Raw genomic sequence first — 23,834 nt, forward strand, 5'->3', positions numbered from 1 at the left:
TTCACCCCAAGCCTGAAATTACCTTTGCCCAGAGCGGGAAGATGATTTCTCCCTATGAGAGGTTTTGAGGAGTTTCTTCTGTCATACAATGACTCTTATTCCTGTACTGATAGAATTTCTGGTGAATGTCTGAAATCTCTTTAACCTCAGATTCCACTAACACTGCATCAGAATGGCCAGCTGTGAGCTAGATCACCTGAGTCATGTGTAATGTGGCATCAGCACAGGTACACCTTTCATTCACACAGCTCATGCATGCCTAGGTGGTTTTGCATGTGGCAGTGTCATCCACCTCACATCTCTGAAGTCTGAACAGTGAAAAAGTGTTCCAGGATGCAAACATCTTCACAAGAAGCATATATATATGTCTATGTATATAGACATATATATATGTAATATATATACGTATATATACATAGACATATATATGTCTATATATATAGGCATATATATATGTATATGTATGTGTATAACACAAAAACTTAGTCTTCTTTCTTTTGTAAATGTGACTGTTTGAAGGCACTGTTAAAAAGAGTGAAGTGTGACAGCCAGAGACTAAGCTAAAAGTAATTTTATTTTCAAATACAAATAATTAACAGCATCTGCTCTTTCATTTCCCCCATAGAACTTCTCTTTTGCAATATTGAGGGTCTCTCTCTTGTTATGCTGCATCCTGCCAGACTGTGAACAGGCCTACAGACAAGCCAGCAAAATTCAGCAACTCTGTAGTAACCTTATTAAAAAATAAAAAGTCCTAATTAATAATGGTATAGGCTCCTCTGTGAAATCTACTGTCAGCAGTGAAAAGGACAATGACAGTGTCTTTTCACAGGCTCAGTCTATGACACAAAGCAGCTGACTAATTGTGGGAGTGTGTCTTGTTTGGTTCAGTCCGGGTCTCCCCTTTGGGTTTCGTGTTACTGTACCATCCCAGTTTATACCCTCCTGGTTTCGTGTTCATAACCCTGCTTTCTCTATTTGTCTCCTCCCAGACCCCTGCCAATGGCTCCGGCACCCCTCCCAAGCTTCTAGAAAGTTCTGGCCGGGGCGTCGAGTGATTGGTCTTGGGGGGAGGATCCCTCCCTTCCTTTCCCAAGATAGGTTCCCTTGTGTGTCCCTCATCCCGCAGACCCGTCCTTCTCCTTCCCTGATTCGATGCCGTTGTCATCCCTCCCCTGTCGCCACCCCCCCATAAAACCCCTGGCAGGCGCGTTCAGGATTGTTCATTGCTGGACACCCCCGGGGGGTGAGGTCTCCCGTTCGGAGACACAATAAACCTTCCAGATTTCATCCACAATGGAGCCTGCCTCCTTCTTCCACCGCCTGCCTCTATTGCCGCGGTCCCGTGGAAGGACCCACGAGCCAGACCTCTGGTCTCCCGGATTCCGGAGGCTGGCCCCGCAGCCTGCTGCGTCCAGAGCTGACCGGGCAAAGTGGGAACTGCTCCAAAAAGGGCGCAGAGGCAACTAATGATCTCATTTCTTTTAAAGGTGTAGACCAGATATTCAGCTAAGATATGCTGATTTACGTCCTTTCTTTCAAAAAACCTTTACCAGCTTGTATCAACTGAAATCAGACCTTTTTTTATGTCAAAATAATTTGTCCAATCAGGCACACAGCTCCACTTAGTAAAACCTGAAATCCCTCTGCTCTTTTGTGGCCTCTTCTCTAAACAAACACAGTATCAGCAAGAAAAAGTGTTCTGGTGTTGATTTTTTATTTTTATTTTTTTCTACATGCATGAACTATAAAAAAAACAATAGATACAAAATTGTCATATGCTTTTTTTTTCTAAGGAGTGCACCTCATTGAAACATTAGAAATCATATTAATTGCTGACTGCAGAGAAATCTGGAATTACTATCTTACATAGAGAAAATATTTTGTGGGTTTATCCTTGTTTTCTTTGATATTTTCCTTCTGGTTTCTTTTCCTTGATTTACCTTACCTTATCTAATTAGACCAAGGCAATACATTGATTAATGAGCATCTCACTGAATACCTCTATATGAAAGAATAGCTTTGAAACTCTTCATTCTCTAAACATGTTCATTATATTCACTTTAGACCATGTGTTTCAATGGCAAATTGAATCACACTAGTGAGCTGAAGGCAAATTAGTAAAGATCATTATTGGGCATTTTTATTATTCTTTTTACAGAATTAAACTTAACTTGAAGTCTTCATTATTGCCCTGATGGCAAAAAGCACTGAAATCTTATTCTGGGTACAATAAATACCATTTGATACACCTATCTTAGTGTGCATGCTTATACATCCTCCAATCCATAGCAATCATTTTATTTGCCCAACTAAATACATTCAGATACTTACTGATTGGGGTTTTTTCCTGAAGAGCATTTATATTTTCTATTTAATGGCAATTTCACTGTTTTTACTGAGTCCTTTTCCTGTAATAGTCAAACAAGTGTAGGGAATTTTATGACAGTAAAAGGAATATTTTTACTTTTCCATATATGTTAGACATGTACAAACTCTCACACTGAAATGGCAATGTTTTCAAATTAGAGTTATTTTTCCCTTAAAAAAGGACTGTTCATTATTTTCCTGTACACACTTTACTCAATATGGCAAATTAATACAATTTTGAAGATTACTTACACTGATATATATAGAAGAGACAGACCTAATAAAATGTGTAGCATCATCCTGTTGTAAGATTTTATGCAATTAAAACTTACAAGCTTTAGAATATCAAATTTAGTAGTGCAACAAATCTAGAATCCACTCTCTGGATGTGTAAAAAAACTAGGGCTTCAGGGAAGGGTACATCTGCCCTGGACTCCAAACATAAGACCCAGCAGCAAGGTTAAAGAGACAGATCTTTGGGATGAGGAAAATGGGAAAGGACACTCAGTCCACTCTCCTTTATGCTACCAAGCAGGAAGTGAAAGAACAAGAGAGCTATCCCACAGCAGAGCAACATCTATTAACAGCCTGAGAGTACTCAACCATTATCCTCCTCTCAAGGTAGTGTAATGCCTTCTGAAAGTTGAGAAAGCATTTTAGAAGAAGAAAACAACATCAGCGCTTTTTTTAATATTAGCTTAAGACCTACCAAACTGAATTAAAGACATTTTCCAAGACTCTTACTTTGCTCTGAGATACCTGGTTGGAGAGATTTGTTGGCAAAATTTACTGATTTGCTGCCATTATGACAAAAGAAAAAGGCAGTAATGACAGGTCTAGGGACAGTTGTGCATTAGCCTGTTTGTATTTTACCAGACATCTTTGCTATGTAGTCTCTGAATGTTAGTGACCTGTGAAGGACAGTGTCCTTGGGTTTGTCTTGAGAGACATGATTGTTATCTGTACAAGTAGAGGACATGGAAGAAAAAATCTATCTATTTTACACACTGTTTTAAAGCTGTTTCTCAAGAAACAGTATTTGAGTTCTTTCTTTTTGTGCTGGTTAAAATACACTCTTTTCCAAAATATGTGCAGATGTTTACACTCTGCTGTATTATAGAACAATTCAGCATTAAAACAAGGCACTAGAAGAAAAAGTAAGTTTTTAAGTGAAAATGTGGCTTGAAGTATTTGAAGGTCTGAGGAAAAGGGATTTTTCTGTCTTTATTTTTAATTTGAAAAAGAAATTCATTTTTTTCCTGTGATGGCCTACTGAAACAGATTGAATATATGTTAGAGCATCTGTCATTGCTCCATCATATAAACAGAAAAAGGCTGTTAGTCACTTTTTGCTAAGATGCCTTTAATTTCAATAATGTTCATACTTTTTCCAAAAATATGTTTGTGTTTTACTGCAAAAATATTGTGAGCTGTTTTCTAAATCAGACATTTTAATACCATATTTAATCACTATATAATTATGTTTTTTTTCCTGTGTATAAATGGGTGATAAAAAGTAAGATTAATCTCACCTCTACTGTCAATCACAGTTAGTTCAAGTAAGAGGCTCTCTCTCTGGTTAAAGGGGAAGAACATATTTAGAATATGTGTCAGACACCTGTATTAATTATATAGTGTTGGATGGCATTTAATTATAGAATAATATTAGAAAGCATTGACTATTTTCCAAAAACAAGCCAAGTCTCATCCCTAATGAAGTCAACTGGAAGTATTGATTTGATTTATATATCTTTGACTGATTGTAATTCTCTAGAGGATCAGTGTCAGGGCTTCTCATACCAGGAGCTGCTTCCAAGGTTATTTTATCAAAGTCAGTTCCATACCATGGAAGATTTTAGTAGAGGAAAAGGACAGGAGAATAGTTAGGAAAATGAGGACAGATTGAATGCTATGCTATTCCATAATTTACAGTTGGATGACATGTCATGACATTTAGAAAAATACATTTTAACCTAAACCAGTCTGCAAAACCAGATTTCTTTTTAAAGAGAGTGATGTCTGCAAAATTGCAAAAGATTTGGTTAAAGCAAGTCAGTAAAATTTAATAGCTGTTTTTAGTAACAAAACCCTGAAAAACTGTGTACTCTCTACACTGGAAAACTCAGAAATTCAAATGATATTACAATAATGATAATTAGGCTTTGCAATTCTTTTACACATATGTCATGCAGTTACAAATTTACACTAATAGGCAAACTTGTTCCCTAAATTTTGATATGCACAGCTAAACAGAGTATTAATGTGCTGGCTGCTATCAAGTCATTCATTTTCATTTGAAATCCCACAGTGTTTATTACATTTTGTAAGTGACAAGCAAGGTAACAGCAAAATCTGAAGTTTTCAAAATTATTTTATGTAATCCTCTAGTTTCCCAAACTAGAGGATTAAGTAAAATGTTAGAGAGAAGTAAACAAATGAAGGGAGAGGTGATATTCAGAATAAATAAGTGCAAAATAATTTATACATGAAGAAAATCTTAAACTGCTTGCTTACCTCTATCTCAAGAAAGGAACCATTAGTCATTTGCAGTAATTGAGAGATATTTGCTTAATTTACAACTGCAGTCAGAAAGCAAATAAAACATTAAGCTGCATAAAAAGTAAGATAATGAATAGCATAGTTTCAAAGTTCTTTTGTATAAATCAATATCTTGGCATCATCTGGAGCACTACGCATAGACACTACAGCATGGTTCTAGGAGATAGATTAGTACAAGATCCCAGCCTTTATCTATTATTCCAACTTCTACCAGACTTTGAAAGATTAAGGAAGACTCTGTGCACAGATGAAGGGAATAGGTTGCCAACACCAAAATAAGAAGCTGGGGATGAAGGTGAATGCTACCTAAATGTCCTGTTTCCTGTCCCAATAAGGTCCATTTTTTTCTTGATTACTCACCTAAAAAAAACTATATGGAAAAGGGAGGCCTGGAGAGAATGGCCAAGATCAAGATCAAGGAAGACAATAATTTGAAAACAGATTGAAAAGACTAGGGTTTTTTTTACAAAAAAAATTCCTAGAAAGAGCTATGGTGTAAGCATATCAAATAACGAATGGCCTACAGAGGGTGTTTGTTTTTCCAGTCGTATACCACAAATAAAAAGACAGCATAATAGTAATAAAAGAATCAGGGATTTTAAGAACCAGTAGGAGAAAATATTTCCTTGCATGATGTGTAATTAAACTCTGGGATTCATTTCCAGCATCTTAAGAATACTAATGAGGAAATTGAGAATGACTGCTTAAGTACTTTGCCTCAAGACGTAAGCTGGACACTTACTATGGGAGATCACTTTTTTGGAATGGTATGTGATTTATGAGAATATCTGCTTACTGAATACTCAGCATGAGAGTCTAGTGTGAGATGCTAGAAGGGAGAGAAGAAAAAAATTAAATACCCAGGTATACAACCTCTAAGGCACAAGAGATAAGAGAGACAACACCAGAGATCAGGGCTCAGGTTCCTGATAGATAGGCCATTGAAGGAATCGCACAAAGCCTTGAGGAAGTTCCATTTGAACTTCCCAACTGATAAGAAGGGGGATGGAAAATTATTGTTAGTCTCATGGGAAAATGCAGATTTATTGTGGGATAGCTGAGGTGTCATATAGGATTATATAAAATTTACTGTGGAACACTTAAAAGAAGAACCAAAGACATACAGTTCTGTTTATGTTAACAAATTTCCCTTTTCTTTGAAAGCTCTGGTACTGATGATTGTGCAAGTCAGGCACAGGACCACATGGTCTGACAATATATACTAATTTCTTTTCGAGTATTTCCTGTGTGAAAAAACCCCTCTTCTTAACTGCCAAAATTTATATGAACAAAGACAAAACATGGTATTGTGTAAGAAATACTCACACTCAACAAGAAATTACATTGTCTCAATTTTACTCTTCGTAATAAATAAAAAGAACATAAGACTAGTTTGTGCTTAATATTTGTACTATCCTTACCTATAAACTTCCCAGTTCCATTTCACGGTGACAATCAGCCTGTAACAAAGAAGATTGTATTTACTGTGGTAAGTACCATGTATAAGGATCATATTTCATGCAAGTTATTTTTCAAATTTAATGTTATGTAGGTAGCAGTTTTCACAGTGGTAAAATTGAGTTAACTTAAGAGAGACCTATAAAAATTAGATTGTGTATATCAAATACACTGGTGAAATGTCACACTGAAATCCATTGCAGTAGCCTGTGTAACTGTGTATTCTGAACATTGGTTCAATTCACTCTGGAATAAACACTGGAGCATACAAAAAACTGCAACTTCTATTGAATGCAGTGGTGATTCAACAGGAATAAAGAAAAGATTTTAATACTTTATTTTTTGTAATGTATGGCACTTTTCTTCAATACCATATTCCAGTTCAGCTAAGCATTTGGGAAAATCAACATTTATTTCTGTGTTTTTTAAAGACATTCTTAAGTGACATATTGATGTACCATCAAAGAGCAGAGCACTGTCAGGACTACATAAACAGTGCCTCTTAAACAGTCAGAGGTAAGTATTCGGAGAAAGATTTCCATACCACAGAATCACAGAACATGCTGATCTCGAAAGGATCCACAAGGACCATCGAATCCAGCTCCTGGCCCTGCACAGCACCATCCCCAAGAGTCACACCATGAGCCTGAGAGCATTGTCCTAACACTTCTTAAACTTTCAGACTGGGGCTGTGACCACTTCCCCGGGGAGCCTGTTCTAGTGCTCAACCACACCATGGGGGAAGATTTTTCTAATATCCAACCCAAATCTCCTCTGACACAATTTCAGGCCATTCCCTCAGGTCCTGTCACTGGTCACCACAGAGAGGTGGTGAGGTTGCCCCAGAGCAGAGCAGGACAATTCCCCTCCCTTACACTTCTCCCCTGCTCCCACATATTTTCTCTGGGACATACTTCTTTCTGGGAATGTGTCAGCTGCTCCAGCATGGTCCTCCCCCAGGCTGCATTATGGTTATCTGCTTCACTCTGGTTTTTCCCATGGGCTGCAGGGAAAAGTCTGCTCTGATGCCTGGGGCACCTCCTACCCTACTTCCTTCACTTTGGTGTTCTGTTTCTCACTTTTTCCCCCTCCTCCTCTGTCTTCTCATTACTCACTACCCTTTCTTAAAAACACTTTCCCAGAGGCACCACCTGGGTTTTGGTGCTAGAACTCAGGCTTTAAATAGCCCGAAATGTTTCTTTAGGACTTTGGTACATGGTAAGAAAGGGAATTACGTTCCTCAAATCATCAGGAAAAAGCGTTGTGGAACGTACAGAACACTCTGCATATTAAAAATAAGCTTAAAAATCAGCAAGTGCATGGAAAAAATCAGCAAGTGCATGGAAAAAATCAGCAAGTGCATGGAATGGTAAATGTTAATATTCAAAAATAAATTATTACAGTCATCATTTATGAATTTTTGCATACAAGATGAGAAACCGTCATTCTTTAGGATTAAATTTGCACCCACAGCAATCATTGCTTTGACAGCTAAATGAGGGTATACATAAATGACTCTGCTGAAACCCGACATTTGTATAAACACAAAGAGTCCTTATATTTATGAAAATTTGAAAGTGTCCTTGACACCTTTTTTCCCCTCTGCTCTTTCACTTTGTGCTTTTACATTCTTCGTGATATGCAGAGATCTCCCCTATTCATTTAAATTTCAAAATGAGCGGAACTTTTATAAAACAAAACAAAATCTTTATTTCAGGCCTCAAAGTAGTTTTTACAAATTCCTGATATTTTTAAGAGAAAATCCGGAGAACTGGTTTAGATTAGAAATAATTATCTTTTTTACAAAATGAGGATGATTACAGGAGAAGTGAAAACTAAAAAAAAAATTCTTTTATACCATTTCCCTTTCAGAGGCAGGCTAGAATTTCCCATTCCAAAATACTACAAATTAAAGCACCAGGCAGAGGAAAACCATTTTGGTGCCTTTAATATTTATTCTTTTGTTTCCTACTTCTAATCCTGCTCTTTTTCTCCCATCTTGCAGTTTGCTTCCAAACATCGTTAATTCAGCCTTATCATCATTTCCCATCTCCCAGTTTCCCAGTTTCAGTGTTATTAGTTTAACATTTCTTTCAGCCCAGAAACAACCTAGGTCCTCATAAGCATTTCAGAATACAGAAGACAAGGTTTCATAAAGGAACTTTTAATTTTCTTTGACGGTCTGTGACAGGAGGAAATTATTATTAGAAAACAGTATTTTGAGAGGTGTCTGCCAATAAAACACCATGGAAAAAGTCTTAAGTATATCCAGGCCAACAATTTCACACAGCATAGTGACAAGTTAAATATGCCAGACATGGTTTCACTGCATGAAGGTATCCAGTCAGCTTTGATATACACCAGAAATATAATTGAAAACCCTAGAAGTTTACAAAGATCTCAGTGACTGCAGGCACGAAGGGTTTCTTAAATGACAGGGTGGACATCAGGTGCAGAAGACATCTGGTAACATCCCTGCTATCAACCTACTAGCCACCTGGTTACTCTGTAAGCAGTGGACACACACTAGAATAGGTTCACCAATGATGAAAAGTGAGATATTTTCCTTTGTAGAGGACATCAGTGTTGCTGTGGGGATTCTTGCAACACGTGTATCAGACAACGAGGCCCATGGAAAAGAATATATGGACCAATTCTTGGTAGATATTTTCAGAGATGTTTATTTTTCCAGCCGCCTGGTCAGCAACTTGGCCAAGAACTGAACAATCACAGGATCCGAGGGTCCTTCCTGGGCAGGGGAACACGAAACAGCCAATGGGGAACGAGGCTGACCAGGGAGTGGGGAAACCCCGTAGGCCCTGCCTCTACCCCGGGCCCCCTCTCCCAGGACTACATGGCAGGGGGGAGGAACCCCAGCACATCAGGGACATGAAGTGTAGTTATTTGTTTAATTGCTGCATCTAACAGTCTTTTGTAGTTTGGGTGGAAAAATAGAAAAAATCAAAATTGTGGTATAGCAACCACTATAATAAGAGGAACTTTATAACATGTTTTTATTTATATCTCAAATAAATTTATTCTTTGGAAACAATAGTACTGAAACAGCATAGGACTAGAAATAACCTCCTGCGTCATCAGATATTGCATCTTATTTTTGTCATTAGCTGTTTTAATTCCATCTAGAAACACATTTAATTTTTTACCACCACCCACATTTCAAAGGATGATGCTGATTGCTTTATAACATAGGAATTTCTTCTAACTTCCAGTCTAAATTTGCTCATGGTGCGTACATACATCCTGTTTCTCTCTAATCTTTTAGTAACACCTTATATGTTATGCTCAGGGATAACCATTACTTTCTCGATGGTCATACGACATACATAATTATTAAACTTCAGTTTTCATCATATTGAATGTCAGAGATGTTCTTTGACTAATCAAAATGGACAGATCTTTTTCTTCCTCTGTCATTTCCATCTACTCTGCCCAAGTTTATTGTGGATTTTCCTATTAACTCCTGAGTAAGTGACCTTGAACTTGCTTTTATTATTATATTATTTCCAATTTCTCTTTGTTAAAGCTTGAAAGTAGTCAACTTTTCCTGTATAACATTTTGATCATCACCTGTGTTGAAACACCTTTAAATCAGCACCAGATTTCCCTGTCTCATCATCCCTTCTTCTATCAAGAGCATCTAGTAACATTGTGTTCATGATTCAGATATTTTCTGAGTTTAACAAATGCATGTTATTGAGGAGACATTTAAGCCCCAAGACTCTTTGTCTAAATCCTATCAGAATTAAAAAAACTCCCTGACTCAACACTTTTGGCTTTTTCAGCAAACATAATTCTTCATAGTAATAGAAGGTCAATGGCATCTTGACCTGTATCAAGTATAGGGAAGTGATTCTTCCCCTGGTCACACCTCAGATCCTGTGTTCTCACTACAAGAAGGACAGAGGTGCTGCAGAGAGTTCAGAGAAGAGCAATGGAGCTGGTGAAGGGTCTGGGAGAACAAGTCGTATGAGGAATGGCTGAGGGAGCTGTGGTTGTTTAGCCTGGAAAAGAGGAAGCTCAGGGGGACTTTATTGCTCTTTACAACTACATGAAAGGAGGTCGTAGCCAAGTGGGGATTGGTCTCTTCTGCCATTTCTCAAGTGAAAGGGCAAGAGGAAATGGCCTTAAATTGCACCAGGGGAGGTTCAGATTAAATATTAGAAAATTTTTCTTTGCTGAAAGAATGGCTAGGCATTGGAATAAGTTGCACAGGGAGATGGTGGGGTTACCATCTCTGAACTGTTCTAAAATCATCTATACATGGCACTCGATGACACGGTTTAGGGGTGATTATGGTGGTTCTGTGTTGATGGTTGACTAGATGATCTTGAAGGTGTCTTCCAACCTTGATGATTCTGTGATTCTGTTAAAAATTTGATAACACTTTTCAGTAACCTGAAACAACTCTCATGTTTGAAATGCAACCCTAGTATTCAGCTACACTACTGTGACTGTAACTTGCCACAGGTACCATATATTGTTGAAATAATTCCCCTAGTTCAAACTCTCAATCATGTTTGACTAATTTACGGTCAGAGAGGAAAAGGGCTGCTGATAATTCTAATTTATAGCTACTTGGATCCTTTATCACTAAAGTATTTAAAAAAATGCTTGATGTAAGCATTAATTAATGTAGCTACCAAATGCTTCTCTAGGAATGTTATACTAGTGGAAAGACTCCAGTATCTCACTATATTTCTGAAGACTTGAGTCTGAATTTCCCTCAGGTACCCTGATGAGAGCTTCCCCCAGTTGAAACAGCTATAAATATGTTTCAGCCATTTTGTCTGGAGATACTAGACCAAGTCTAGAAAACTACTAGATATATGAGTAATTATCTTGTTTTATTCCACACGTTGGCTAGAGAACATAGCATTCCTTAATCATGCAACTCTTGTTACTATTTTTGACTTACATACTCTGTTGAGTCAGGACTTTTGGCTTGGCAGGTCTATGAAGATATTTTTTATTCTTCTGTTGTTCTACACAAAAAATAATTGGTACTTGAATCGTCCAGTCACCACAAGTGGCTTGAACAAATACCAAAACATGTTTAGTACTGTGGAAATACGTTATACCATATATATTGCAGAGTTACTCAAAAGTTTTACTTTTTTCTCTCAGCAAATAGAGTCTATAAAGCAAACTGCACTGAGGACCCTGGGGAAGATAAATTTTTGGCCCTAAAATTGTTTTGTTATTTTATTTCCTTACTAGAAAGCAGGAAGAATTTCTTATTGATGCTGTTTTCTAATGTATGATTAATTATATACCATGGTAAAGAGACAAAGTTATTGTCTAGAGAACAATAATATGTCAAAATTTTAGCTATAAAGCAGTAAAAGCGAGATGTAATCTGTAACAGAAATTTTATTGTGGAGTATTGTGATTATAGAAAAGATAAAAAATTTGGATGGTAAATGAGGAGCTCATCTGGTGCACTAAGCACAAATCTCAGTAAGCTTTTGAGCAAATTCTGTGTAAAGGAATGGAGTACTGTACAACAATGGGACCAGGGTTGTTTTGCCACGTCCTGCAATCTGAGCCATCCCTGGACATTGATGCATCTAACATTTGTACATTATGAAAAGAAGGAATATTCAGTATTCATGAAAGGGATGGCAAGAATGACCAAGTAAGCAGTTTCTGAGAACTAATCAAGTACAATTCCAAATGTAGGTAGCATTCAGCGTGGTGATTCAGTGAATGTATTTATAATAGTAAATGGATTCATTTACTAAGACCAGCTGGCACAAAACTGTCAGTATTTCACTGAGTAACTCTCTTTTTCTCCAGAACAGGGTGACTGCATGAAACTGCTTAATGGGAATGACTCCTAGAATGCTCTGATTTTTGAGTAACAATTTTGAATAAATTTGACAGGATCTATTCTAGCAGTTTATCGTTATCAACAATCACATTTCAGTGCAATCGAACATTTCAAGGCACTGTTTATTTTAAGATATGTAAATTTAGAATTTAAAAATATACTCTAGGTCAGTTAAGGCTAATGTCCAATACTACAGAAAGTAACAGAGAAGATATAGAAAGAAAAAGGGCAATAGGGGGAAAATTTCTGTAGATTTATTCCCAATCGGTAGGGAAGTATTGTTTAAGAGCTGAAAGATACTTAGGGAGTGATCTTCAAAACATGTTATGATTCTTGAAAAAAATGTCAGGAAAATTGTTCTTAATAAATAAATCCAATTCATATGAGACACTGCACATGAAGGAAGTCAAAGAGAGAAAAAAAGGTCGTGGTATTCTTTTGATATTTTCCAAAACAAATTACTTCTAGGGCACTCATGTTAACTATGACAGCTAAGAGATGCAACAAGAGACTTACTTGGATAAATCTGGTACTTTTCACTGATTGAAAAGCAAGGGGAAAGTATGCAAAGAGTGAATTGAAAACCAAACTAACCAATCTCCTTGGAACAAACTAGAATTTTATTTGACAGACATGAAATGGGACCCAGGTAGGAGGAGACATCCAAAAATCAAGTCCACAGTAATAAGAGCAAACATAAAATGAAATCAAGGCAGTAATTGGTCTCTGTTCCACAAGGGGGAACACTTGATAAAAAACAAGTGGCCTAAGTATAATTTAGGACACATTCACCCAATTGAAAAGAACTCCAATTAGTACGAATAACAAATGCTGAGTTCTTCAAACAGAAAATTAAAATTAAAAGTTTAATTTAAAATTTAATTTAAAAATTCTTTTTTTCAGATTGTCTGGGTCTCATAATTTTCACATTGGGTCAACGTAAAGATAGCTGACATAATCTCTGAAATGACATCAGTTACTCCTCAAAATTTGTGGAGAATGGTAAATGGATCAAAAGACCAGAAATGGAGAAAATGCTGTGCTGATCTTCAGCGCACCAAAGGAGAACATTTTAAGGATTATAGAGCATAGTTTCAAAAGAACTCCAAAACCAATAACCAAATAACCAGTTGTAAATATGGGGAAGATAAGAAGCAACTAATGTATATATGTCAGACCAAACCATGTTCAGCAAAGTAAGTTTCTTACTACAACTGACTAACAGCTCTTGTGGATAGGAAAGAAGTTGTATGGATATACACTCATCTTGACTATAGGATGGATTTTCACACTGATTAATATGACAATATTGCAAGCAAGATAGAGTAAAAAGGCTCTGGAACAAGTATAAGATCCTCCAGAGGCACGATGCACTAATACAGGAGGAGGAAAATATTATATATAATTTATTTAAAAGTTATGTGTTGTTTAGTCTAAGAAAAAGGAGGAAGGACAATTCTACTCAAGTACAAAAGAAGCTATTGCAGGTGAAGAAGCTGTCTTTTTCCTTTTACAGTTGTGGATATGAGAACTAGAAAACTGCAGCACAAAACATTAATGGAAACTCTTGGAGAAATGCAACAGTGTTTTGGAACAGAAAGTCAGACCCATGGACAACAGACAAGAAAGGCAGAGGAAGCAGGTCCATCACTGCCACTGGTAGGCTTTAAAAACAGAGAACGTAAAGGTCTGTTACTAATGGAATAGGAACAGTTCTTACTGACTTGAGGGAGGAGCTAGATGAGATCAGATTTAGCCCCAAACACTTCAATTCTCCTATGGTCACTCCCTCACAAGTGTCTGCTGAGGAGTCTGCTGTTCACACAGTACAATCCTTAATGTTCTTTGGTGGGTATGGTAGGTTCGGTTATGAACGCCTCTCTAGAACAAACAGAGCAGCCTCAAAGATATGACAGAAGAATTTGTAAGCTGACAGAGTGGTGCTGCCTTGTCTTGGGGTGACTTTATGATGTGTATCCCATATCGCTGCCCTATGCCAAGGAATTAATTTTGTGCCTTTCTATGCCTTCAAACTGAGCCTGAGAGGGGGGAGGAAAACTTGAGCAAAACTTCTTCAAAGCAGTTTGCAGCTTGTTCAAGGTCATACAGAGATAGAGATATTTTTCAACTGCAGCAGGAGAGCGAGGAAGCACCCAGCTTGCTGTTTTCCAGTCAGCTTTTGACCAGTTTTTCAGTTTCTTTTTCTCCGGAGAGAGACTGAGAGTTGGACTTTTTTTTCCTTCCCTGGAATTTTGGATTTTCTCCCTTTTCTGCTGGACTGCTTCAATATCAGAACACATTGGGAGGACTTTCCACCAAGCACAGAGGGCCTGGCCCTGGGCCAAGCCCCAGCTCCAAGGATACCAAAGGGAGGACTCTAACACTTTCCCAGGTTTTTTCTTCACAGTGAGAGATTTTATTATTTAGCATTATTATCCCTTTCCCGTATGTTTGTTAAATAAATAGTTCTATCTCCTTCACTTTCCTTTGAGGAAAATTTATTTTTTTCCCAAACCTGGTGGGGGGAGAGGTGGTTGTGCCTTCTCTCAGAGGATATTTGACCAAATTTGACCAAACCGGAACATGCCGCCTTTATGCTGAACCTTACTACTGTGAAGCACACAACATCCCACTGCAAAGGTCATAAATTATTGAAAATAAAGCAGAACTTATTTGTGAAGCAGGACACCTAATTTCAGGCTTTGGAACTCCCTTATTGATTTGACCCTATTTGTAAAATGCAGGTGATTATGTTTTCTTATTTCTTGAGGATTTGTGTTGGGCATAATGAACTTATTTAACAAAAGTAGCATGAAAAAAGGATTTGATTTGAAAATATACCTTAAACAAAAAGCTAAAGAAGAAAGACTGCCAAAATAGCAAGATCTATATTTCTGCTTCTTTTTCATCATTATCGGTTTTGTCTGTTCGTGCAAAAACTGACAAACCAATAAAATCTTAACATTTTCAGCCAGCTAAAAAGAATTTTAATGTTGTTAAGCTTTGGAAAAAAAGCCACTTCTGGATACCTTTCACATTTATAAAAAGACAAACCAACTTTACATTGACTTTGCAGTCACGCAGCTAAAATTAATAGAAGTGCCCCTGGGTGACAGAAGATCAGAAAATTAAAAAAAAAAAAGGAAATAGCAATTCTCTGAATTGCAGGTGGTATTCTATCCTGAGTGATGTAGAGATTGCACAATTAGACAAGTTTGGAAATCTAGAGGATCCCTCCTGCTTTGCCCAGGCCTCCTGTGGCAGATTCCAGGGTCTGGTTTCCTGCTAGTCTGATTCAGTCACCCAGTCTCCCCAGGAGTGAGTCTGAGTGTGAATACCTGACAAGTAGTTTATGCTATCCACAATGTATACGCATATATACATATACAAAAGTCTGGCCAAAGACCACAGCAGACACACAGAGCACTTACATGAACACTTAGAGCACCAATGCTCTCATTCTCCTCCCCCCTTTGACTGAGCAGGATGGGGTTCTGACAGTGCAAAAATGTTTATGTGCGTATGTAAAAGGTGGGTCCATCCAGCCCAGCACCTGGGCTCAGATATTCATTCTGCGCAGTAGCTCTTCTTTAATCCCAGTCTCTCCAGTTGCTGGCTTCTCATATACAAGCCCCCAAGGCCTCAGACCCCCTCCAGTGGCTGGTACAGACCCACTCACTCACACACACACACCCCAACAGCCAACCTACCTGTGCTCTTGACCTTGGAGACAGGAAACAGAAGTACTTCCCCATCCAGAGCTGTCCTTTTGAGGCCCACACAGCCCACCCTCCTGGCTCTCAGGACACTTCACCTACTAACTGGCTAGTCCAGCTTGATATTTGCTATTGTTCACACATTCACTCAAACATCTGCACTGACTCCCTTATACACACAGACTGAAGAACCCCTTATTGAAAATGGTGAAATGATAATAAGGAGATATGAAAAACTGAGGTGATCAGGCACAGGGCAGGGCATGGGCAGAAAAATGTATTGACCAATAAACTATTTCCATGACAATCCCTTTACTTCCCACACGTGTTCCTACACCCTTTTTCTTCCCCTGGTTCCTCCCCTAAAGAAGGCTAAAACAAGCCCTGTGGACTACCAAACATGCTCTTTCCATGCATCAAATAATATATTACACATTCCTAGAGAGTGACCCCCCCTTTAGTCTGAAGGTGGTCCAGAGACCTGCTCGCCATCATTATGATGGGTCTCATGCCAGGACAGCAGATCAGTGACTGCTGGGACAGTCCCAGGAGGGTCCTGGGCAGGGTGGACATTCCTTCAGAACCCTTTATTTGGGTTCTTTACTTTCATTGTGCCCCTATGCTCCTCTGGTCTGGTTGAGACGGAGGGTCTTTTGCTGCAGATGGCCTGGAAGCAGATTATTTAGGCAGATTATTTAGTCCTCCTGCCATTGTTTCTCTATTCCTTCTTCATGTGTGCTTCTTATCACTTAACTAGTACAACATGATATTAAGTTATTAATTTAACTGAAATTATATAAGGATCATAATAAAACTACTAGAGCAGCAAGGACTTGTGAATACATTTTAAGTTAGTCCTCTCTGCTTTTTGAAAGGTAACAATGTTAATATTTTCCTAAACTACTTCTGATAGATTTCATCTAAGTGAATGGCTAAACCCATAAATACAGCAGCATTTATGGATCTAAAGTGCTGTGTATCCATACAATAAAATTGACTTATTTTTTTGTTTGTTTGTAGATAAGAGGACTTGGGGAAAAAATGATAGAACTAAATAAGTATTTCAAAACTATCTTCACTCTCCTAATCTTCAATCCACTTCAAAGAGTTTTCAGAAGTTTCAAAAGTAAACTGAAACTCATTAAAAATACACAATGGTCTCCCTCTCCTCTTTGCTAGCAGCAATATTCCTAAAGAAACATGAGTTATTACTAATCTAATGTCTTTGATTTGTGCTGGATTTCACAGCAGAAAATTCACCTTGGTTCATCTGAGGAAAGCATACCTGGTTTAGCATCTGCTCCTTATCATCTACACTTCTAAATCAAGATTGTCCCTGTGATACCTAAGAGAATCACAAATGTATTAAACTATCAGAAGGAGATCTCTTTATCTTTCCTTTCTTGCCTTCTACATTTCTCTTTTAAAGGTTATTTTTGTTAAAAAAGAGGAAAGGTTCTGCTTTGGTTTATTTTTTGGTACATTAACTCAAGAGATTTCACTGTTGTTGCTTGGAGACAGTTCGAATGAAGAGGGGATCTCACATTGTACAAGCCAGTTTAGATATGTTATCTCTCATTCTGCCTACCTTTCCATGTCACCTCATCCAAATGCCAAGGCAAAATTCTCAGGCATGCAAGAAACTTGTTGCATTTGCTATGCTTCCTTTTCCATGCCTTAAGGTACACCCCTCATTTTTCTTTTTTCCTTTCACTGAAGAGACCAAATTCACTGTGAAAAAACTAATTGCAACTGTTGTCATTACAGAGTATGGATAAGTGGAAATGTTTAAAGACACATTCAGAGACAATACAAATGCTGTGTACAATGACAATAAATAAAAAAGACGTTACTCAGAATTCTAATGTTTTCCTCAGTACCTGTAATTTACGTTCTTCTTGAGATTCATTCACTATACAATTATTCAAATCTTTCATATGAATGATAAATACACCACTAAAAGAAGATAATGGCTAATGTCTAACATTTATTGAATGGAAAAACTCCTTTTAATGCATGTAAATGTCTCTGTTCTATGCTTACTGGGAAAAATTACATGGTTTAGCAAAGCCAGTTTTGATCTCAATGTAACAAGAATTCCAGCAGCTCCGTTTCCTTAATTGGATTTTCTATGCATTGTAACCAAGCAGTACCTTTCACTCAGCTGCAAAAATAAGCCAAGCTTTAAAAATAGTGCCGCTGCAGATGTTTACAATATACACTGAATGTCACTGACAGACCCATGCATCTTCTTTCTTCCTCACATAAAGGCTAAACAATGCATTCATGCCTGCTACTTGTAGAGCATAAGGGTTGGGTGCCACAAGGCACTAAATGTCCAGAGTTGTACTTGGGTGATTCAAAATATGTTCATACTCCTGGCTGGTTGTGTTTTACCATCTAAACTGCAGTATGTGTTTAAGTGCTTTGCTGCATGAATGTAAAGGATTTGACTCTTCATGAGATCAAGCGCTAGAAAAGTAGTAGCTTCTTGCAATTCCCTTTTCAACTAAGGAAAAGTGCAACGTCATACAAATTTCAACATAATCTCTAATGCAATCACATACCTAAGAAAGCTGTCTTATGTGAAGAATTTTGTGTATATGTAAAAAGGTATATCTACATCCACTGCTGACATTCGTGTCTTTTAAACCAATTATTCTAGCACCACATGTTATAGTGGCTAGCCTTACCAAAAACACCACAGCATGGTACCCATCAAAATTCATTCAGTGGAAAAAGGCAGGTTGAATTGGTCAATAAGGATTGACTAATCAACCTGCACCAGATAAGGAGCAGGTGTATGGCTTAGTCCTTAACTGTGGTTGAACCATAAAACTCAACGAAGGCAAATAAGCTTGCAGCCACAACGATAATCCTCTTTATTTCTGAAACTCAGTAAAATTAATATATATCAGCCAAAACTGCTTATATAGAGTCATTAAATCTTTCAGGTTGGAAAAGGTCTGTATGGTCATTAAACCCAACCTTTAAGCCACTGCTAAACCGTGTCCCTCAGTGCCATGTCTACACGTCTTTTAAATACTTCCTTGGATGGTGACTCCACCGCTTCCCTGGGCAGCCTGTTCCAATGTTTGACAACCCTTTCAGTGAAGAAACTTTCCCTAACATCCAATATAAATCTTTTCTGGTGAAACTTGAGGCCATGTCCTCTTGTCCTATCAGCTGTTACTTGGGGGAAAATAGTGGCCCTCACATGTCTACAACCTCTTTTCTGTTGCAGAGAGCAATAAGGTCTCCCCTGAGCCTCCTTTTCTCCAGGATAAACATCCCCAACTCCCTCAGCTGGTCCTTGTATGACTCATGATCTAGACCCTTCACCAGGCTTGTTGTCCTATTTATTTACTTGCTCAGGTGCCTCAATGTCCTTCTTTCAGTGAGGGGCGCAAAACTGAACACAGGATTTGAGGTGCAGCCTCACCAGTGCCAAGTACAGGGGGATGATGCCCTGGTCCTGCTGGCCACACTATTGCTGGTACAGGCCAGGATGCCACTGGCCTTCTTGGCCACCTGGGCACATCTGGCTCATGTCCAGATGGCTGTCAACCAGCACCCCAGGGTCGTTTTCCACCAGGTCACTTTCCAGCCACTCTTCCCCCAATCTGTAGCATTGCATGGGATTGTTGTGATCCAAGTGCGGGACACAACACTTCTCCTTGTCTCCATAACTTTTCCCAGCACAAGAGAAACAAAAGAAAACCAAACAAAAAAACACCAAAACCCAAAACCAAAAACATAAACATAAGCAAACAAACCAGACACCAAACTGGATGTCAGCATTTGTTGGAACCCTGGGTTCAGAGAATTTCAATCTTTCTGTGCTGACAGGCAATGATCTTCAAAAGCACACTGCATTTGACCTGAGGCCTTGGGAAAGGCTTCTCATATTATGCAATAGCACTGAGATTGTTGCTGTGTAATTAAAGTTATATCACTGGGTATAATATGTAAAGATGTAGAAAATTTAGGTTTCTGGGATATATGTAACAAGATGGAGGATTTGGGGTGAAGGTTAGTTCTTCTTCTTTCCTCCTTCATCTTCGCAAATCTGGGTGTTTTCTTATTGGTTCAAAAACCCACAATGCGGAACATGAATGTTTAGTTACTGGATTATAGGTAAAAATAAATTAGTTGGCATTCCATAATTGGATAGATTGGACTTTAAAAGATCTTGGAAGGTAGCACTCGGGGGCCATTTTCACCTTGTTAACTTAGAGGCACATTCTGTGCAGCTGTAATATAGATAAGGAATAATAAACATCTGAGTCCGAAGATAAACTCTGTGTCTCCTGCATTTCAATCCAAACTCTGAGTAAAAAACCTCACAAAACTGAGGAAAAAGAAGAAAAAAAATGAAGCAGAGAAAAATTAATAAACATTCACTAGGTAATATAGAGTAGTGCTTATTTGTATTTTCTTCTCTTTGAACTCTGGTGATTAGGATCATTCTTCATGGCTCAGAAGTCTAACAGGAATGCCAGGGCCATATGGAGGGCCATATGGTTGCCATATAGTTTAAGGCATCTGCTTGGAGAATGAAAACTGGACATTTGGAACCTCTGCTATTAGTGGTAGACTTAATCAAGCCTCTCTTACCAATTATATTATACTTGCATGTCACACTAACAATGGCCACTCTCTTCTCCATGGTCTTGGTGATAAACAACAACTGACATGTGTCTATACTAATATTTCTGACTGATTCAGAGAAACCAAGAAGGAGTTGCTAGATAACAAACCTTATTTCATGTGGTCACTTATGTCAGCATTGGATGCCAGTTTTGTACATACTTGAATATGCCCCAAATCTATTGACTTACTGTAATTAATTTTTGGGATATATGCTGGCCTCCTCCTGGGTGGCCAGCATATATCCCAAAGATTTCAAGTTAATTATTAATGATTGAACAACTAAGTGTTTTCCAAATTAATTTATTAAGGAAATTGTCATAAAGCAAAAAAAAATTTGCTAACCTTTCCCTAACTGCCAGAAAAATGTAAAAATACCTAACATGACTCTCATTTTAATGAAAGTTACTTTTAATGTGTAAGATCTTCTAATGATTACTATAACCATCACAAAATTCAACAAAGCTGCAGACTTAGGTCTATTGTCCTCATTGATATTTGGGTCAGACTCCCTGATACGAGGAATAATCATAAATAATCAGTAAGAGGACAAAAATAAACCTGTATCTTATGAATATAGTGTGAAAACTACCATGCATAATGGGAAATTGCAGGTAGGGAAAAAAGAAAAACACAAATGGGAAATCCTGAACAGCATGCTCAATCAGAGCATTTCAATTTTATGCTTGCTGGTGACCTTCCACTAGGTGATAAGCATAATTGGAAAATATAATGCATTATGCATTCTAGTGTATAGTGCAAAAGCTCAAATTTCCCCTTTGTCCATCAATCATTAGTTCATATGGGGAAAGGAGCAGTGTCTCATAGCTAATGTGCTAGTATGTGACTCCATATGTATTTAAAATCTGTGAGTTTTACCTTAAAATATATATCCATCCTCTAAATAATAACTTCTGGCAGCTGCAAATATATCCCTTCCCCTCTGCACTCTAAATGTGTACAATATTCAGTGGAGATTTCAATTGTGATTCTGTCCTGATAAAGACAAAACCTTTTCCATTACCTAAAACTCTTCCCTTAGGACTCAGAAGCTGTCAGACTCAGGTTTTTGTCTAGTCTTCATCATTATCTAGAGACAACTTTATCCATGCCAGTAAGGTAATTTTTCCCATAACTAGTGTTATCCCTACTGCTACATTCTTATGTAAGATATGATAATATTGTAGTACACATTTCTCATGCAATTATTTCTTCTTTTCCTCTTAGATTTCTACACCTTTTATTGAGTAGAGATTTACTAGACCCAGTTAAATTAACCGTACTTTAGTCATTTAGCTTTATGACTTAGCTTTATTGACCTTTACTTGCTAGAAAATTATACCTTTTATTATAATTTTCGACATTCTACCCTGCTTTTGAAATAGATATCCCCATTTAGGTAACCTGATAAAAAGGAAAGAAAAAGTCAGCCTAAAAGAAAGTATTAGAAAAGAGAGGTATGTCACAAAAGGTAAATAAGGTAAAGTCTACCATGTTTGCTTTAATGTTCTCAAATTAGTAGGTGGTTACAAAAGTTTTCGCTAATTTGTAGCAAAACTGCAAGACAAATGTACAGCAGCAAAACCCAGAAGGAGCTGTCCCCATCTTAGAGGCTGTCATCAGCTTCAAACAGAGAGATCCTTTACAGGGAATTATCTAGATATGCTGCTATCCTGTTTTCTGCTTTCTTTTTTTTTTTTATTTGTTCTTGCCTTTTTTTTTTTTCATTTAACCCGGATAGACCTCTACATTCAAAAATTGCTCAAGCCCAAAAATTGTTATCAACTCTAAGTATTGGGAAGTATCAGTCATGACATCAGAAGACAACGGAATTTACATCTTGCTGCAGGTTTTTATTAGACCGTATTCTGAGTGTGTCTGAAAGATCTGCTCTCCTCATTATTATTGTGTAATATGAGAATCACTTGCGCTCTATTTAGGCATAACCACACAGGTTTTTTATCAGGCTTAATGAATTAGATAGTCATTCATTAAACAGCTTATGATAGTAGATTTTGATCTTGAAATCTGTGTACTTCTTTGTGTTTCCTGATAATTGTGGAAGTGATTTAGTTACCTGCTTAGGTAACTGTGATTCACTAAGACTATTTTGTAAAAGGATTTAAATATTTTGTGCACATGTATATATACACTACAGCTTAAAATTAGTTGTTGGACAGAGTGTTAAAGATCTAACCATACAAAGCAAAAGAGGTGAACTGCAATCAAATATCAGGACTCTGTGGCTATGTACAGTTGTGTTCAAAATAACTTTATGTAACTGCAGAGACAGTCCAATAAAACTTTCACCTGGACTATAGTTCAGCAGAAGCCACAAATGGAAAAAAAAACAACAAACAAACAAACCCCTTGATGTTAGTAGTATATTTTAACAGTCTGCTTAATACAAAGTATTTTAGTCCCAGAAGATGCTGTCTAGGATACTCAGGATGTAAGAAATTGGGCATGTTGTGGAGGTGTCTGAAAATACTTATTTTTGGCCTGATTATATAAGAAGAATCTGTTGTCAAGATGAGCAATGTATTTTAACACTATCTATAGAAGTTAAGGTCTGCAGTTCAGCAGAGAATTAGCCATGAATGTCTTTTATGTAATCACATCAGTTTCAGTGGAACTGCACATGTGCACAGTATGATCATAACACAAGTTTTAAGGATCATGAATCTTAACATGATGGACATTTTGAAAAATCTGTGCTAATGGAAGCAGTATGATGACATTATTGTTTTTTAATAGTTTCTTTTTGTTCATTTAGCTTGATATTTCATTAACTCATGGCCTAATGTTCCTTGAATTCTTTCTCAAAATGTGAGCTTTCAGAAGGGCCATGAAAGGACCAAATGCACCTTGTGCAAGGGCCTGACTCTGCTAAGTACCAAATATATTCTGCTAGTCAAAAGGATTCTCAGCACCTGGCTGCATAGTGAACTTTCTCAAAAAAAAAAAAAAAAGAAGATCTAAAATGAGAGATCTAAAATGAGTCTTGCAATTTCTGGCATAACATTTATGTTGGTAACAGTATTGGGGAAAAGTAAGGTATCACAGTTCTAAACTTTAGTTAAAAATGGAAGTTCTGACATTGTTTTACAGGGACTTAATTGACATAACTGTAAAAAGCATAAGTAAATAGGTCAGCAAAATTTAATATTTACGTAAAATTGGATTTTCAAATGTTCCAATATCCTCCATTCATGTACAGTATAGAGAAA

The 23,834-nt window shown here is 37.5% G+C and overlaps 1 protein-coding gene across 1 annotated transcript in view; it reads left to right on the forward strand.

The window, feature by feature from the left end:
• Positions 1-1,296: 1,296 nt before the first annotated feature.
• The window catches only part of MANEA (mannosidase endo-alpha), a 134,767-nt gene continuing 112,229 nt past the window's right edge, over positions 1,297-23,834 (forward strand). The window contains exon 1 of the mRNA XM_042016147.1: positions 1,297-1,462. Within this exon, the coding sequence (XP_041872081.1) occupies positions 1,297-1,462 (166 nt within the window). The remainder of the gene's footprint in view (positions 1,463-23,834) is intronic.

This window comes from Corvus kubaryi, unplaced genomic scaffold (assembly GCF_017639235.1).
Source record: "Corvus kubaryi isolate FWS band 111438036 unplaced genomic scaffold, C.kubaryi_AGA036_p1.0 split3-73, whole genome shotgun sequence".
NCBI classification, from domain to species: Eukaryota; Metazoa; Chordata; class Aves; order Passeriformes; family Corvidae; genus Corvus; species Corvus kubaryi.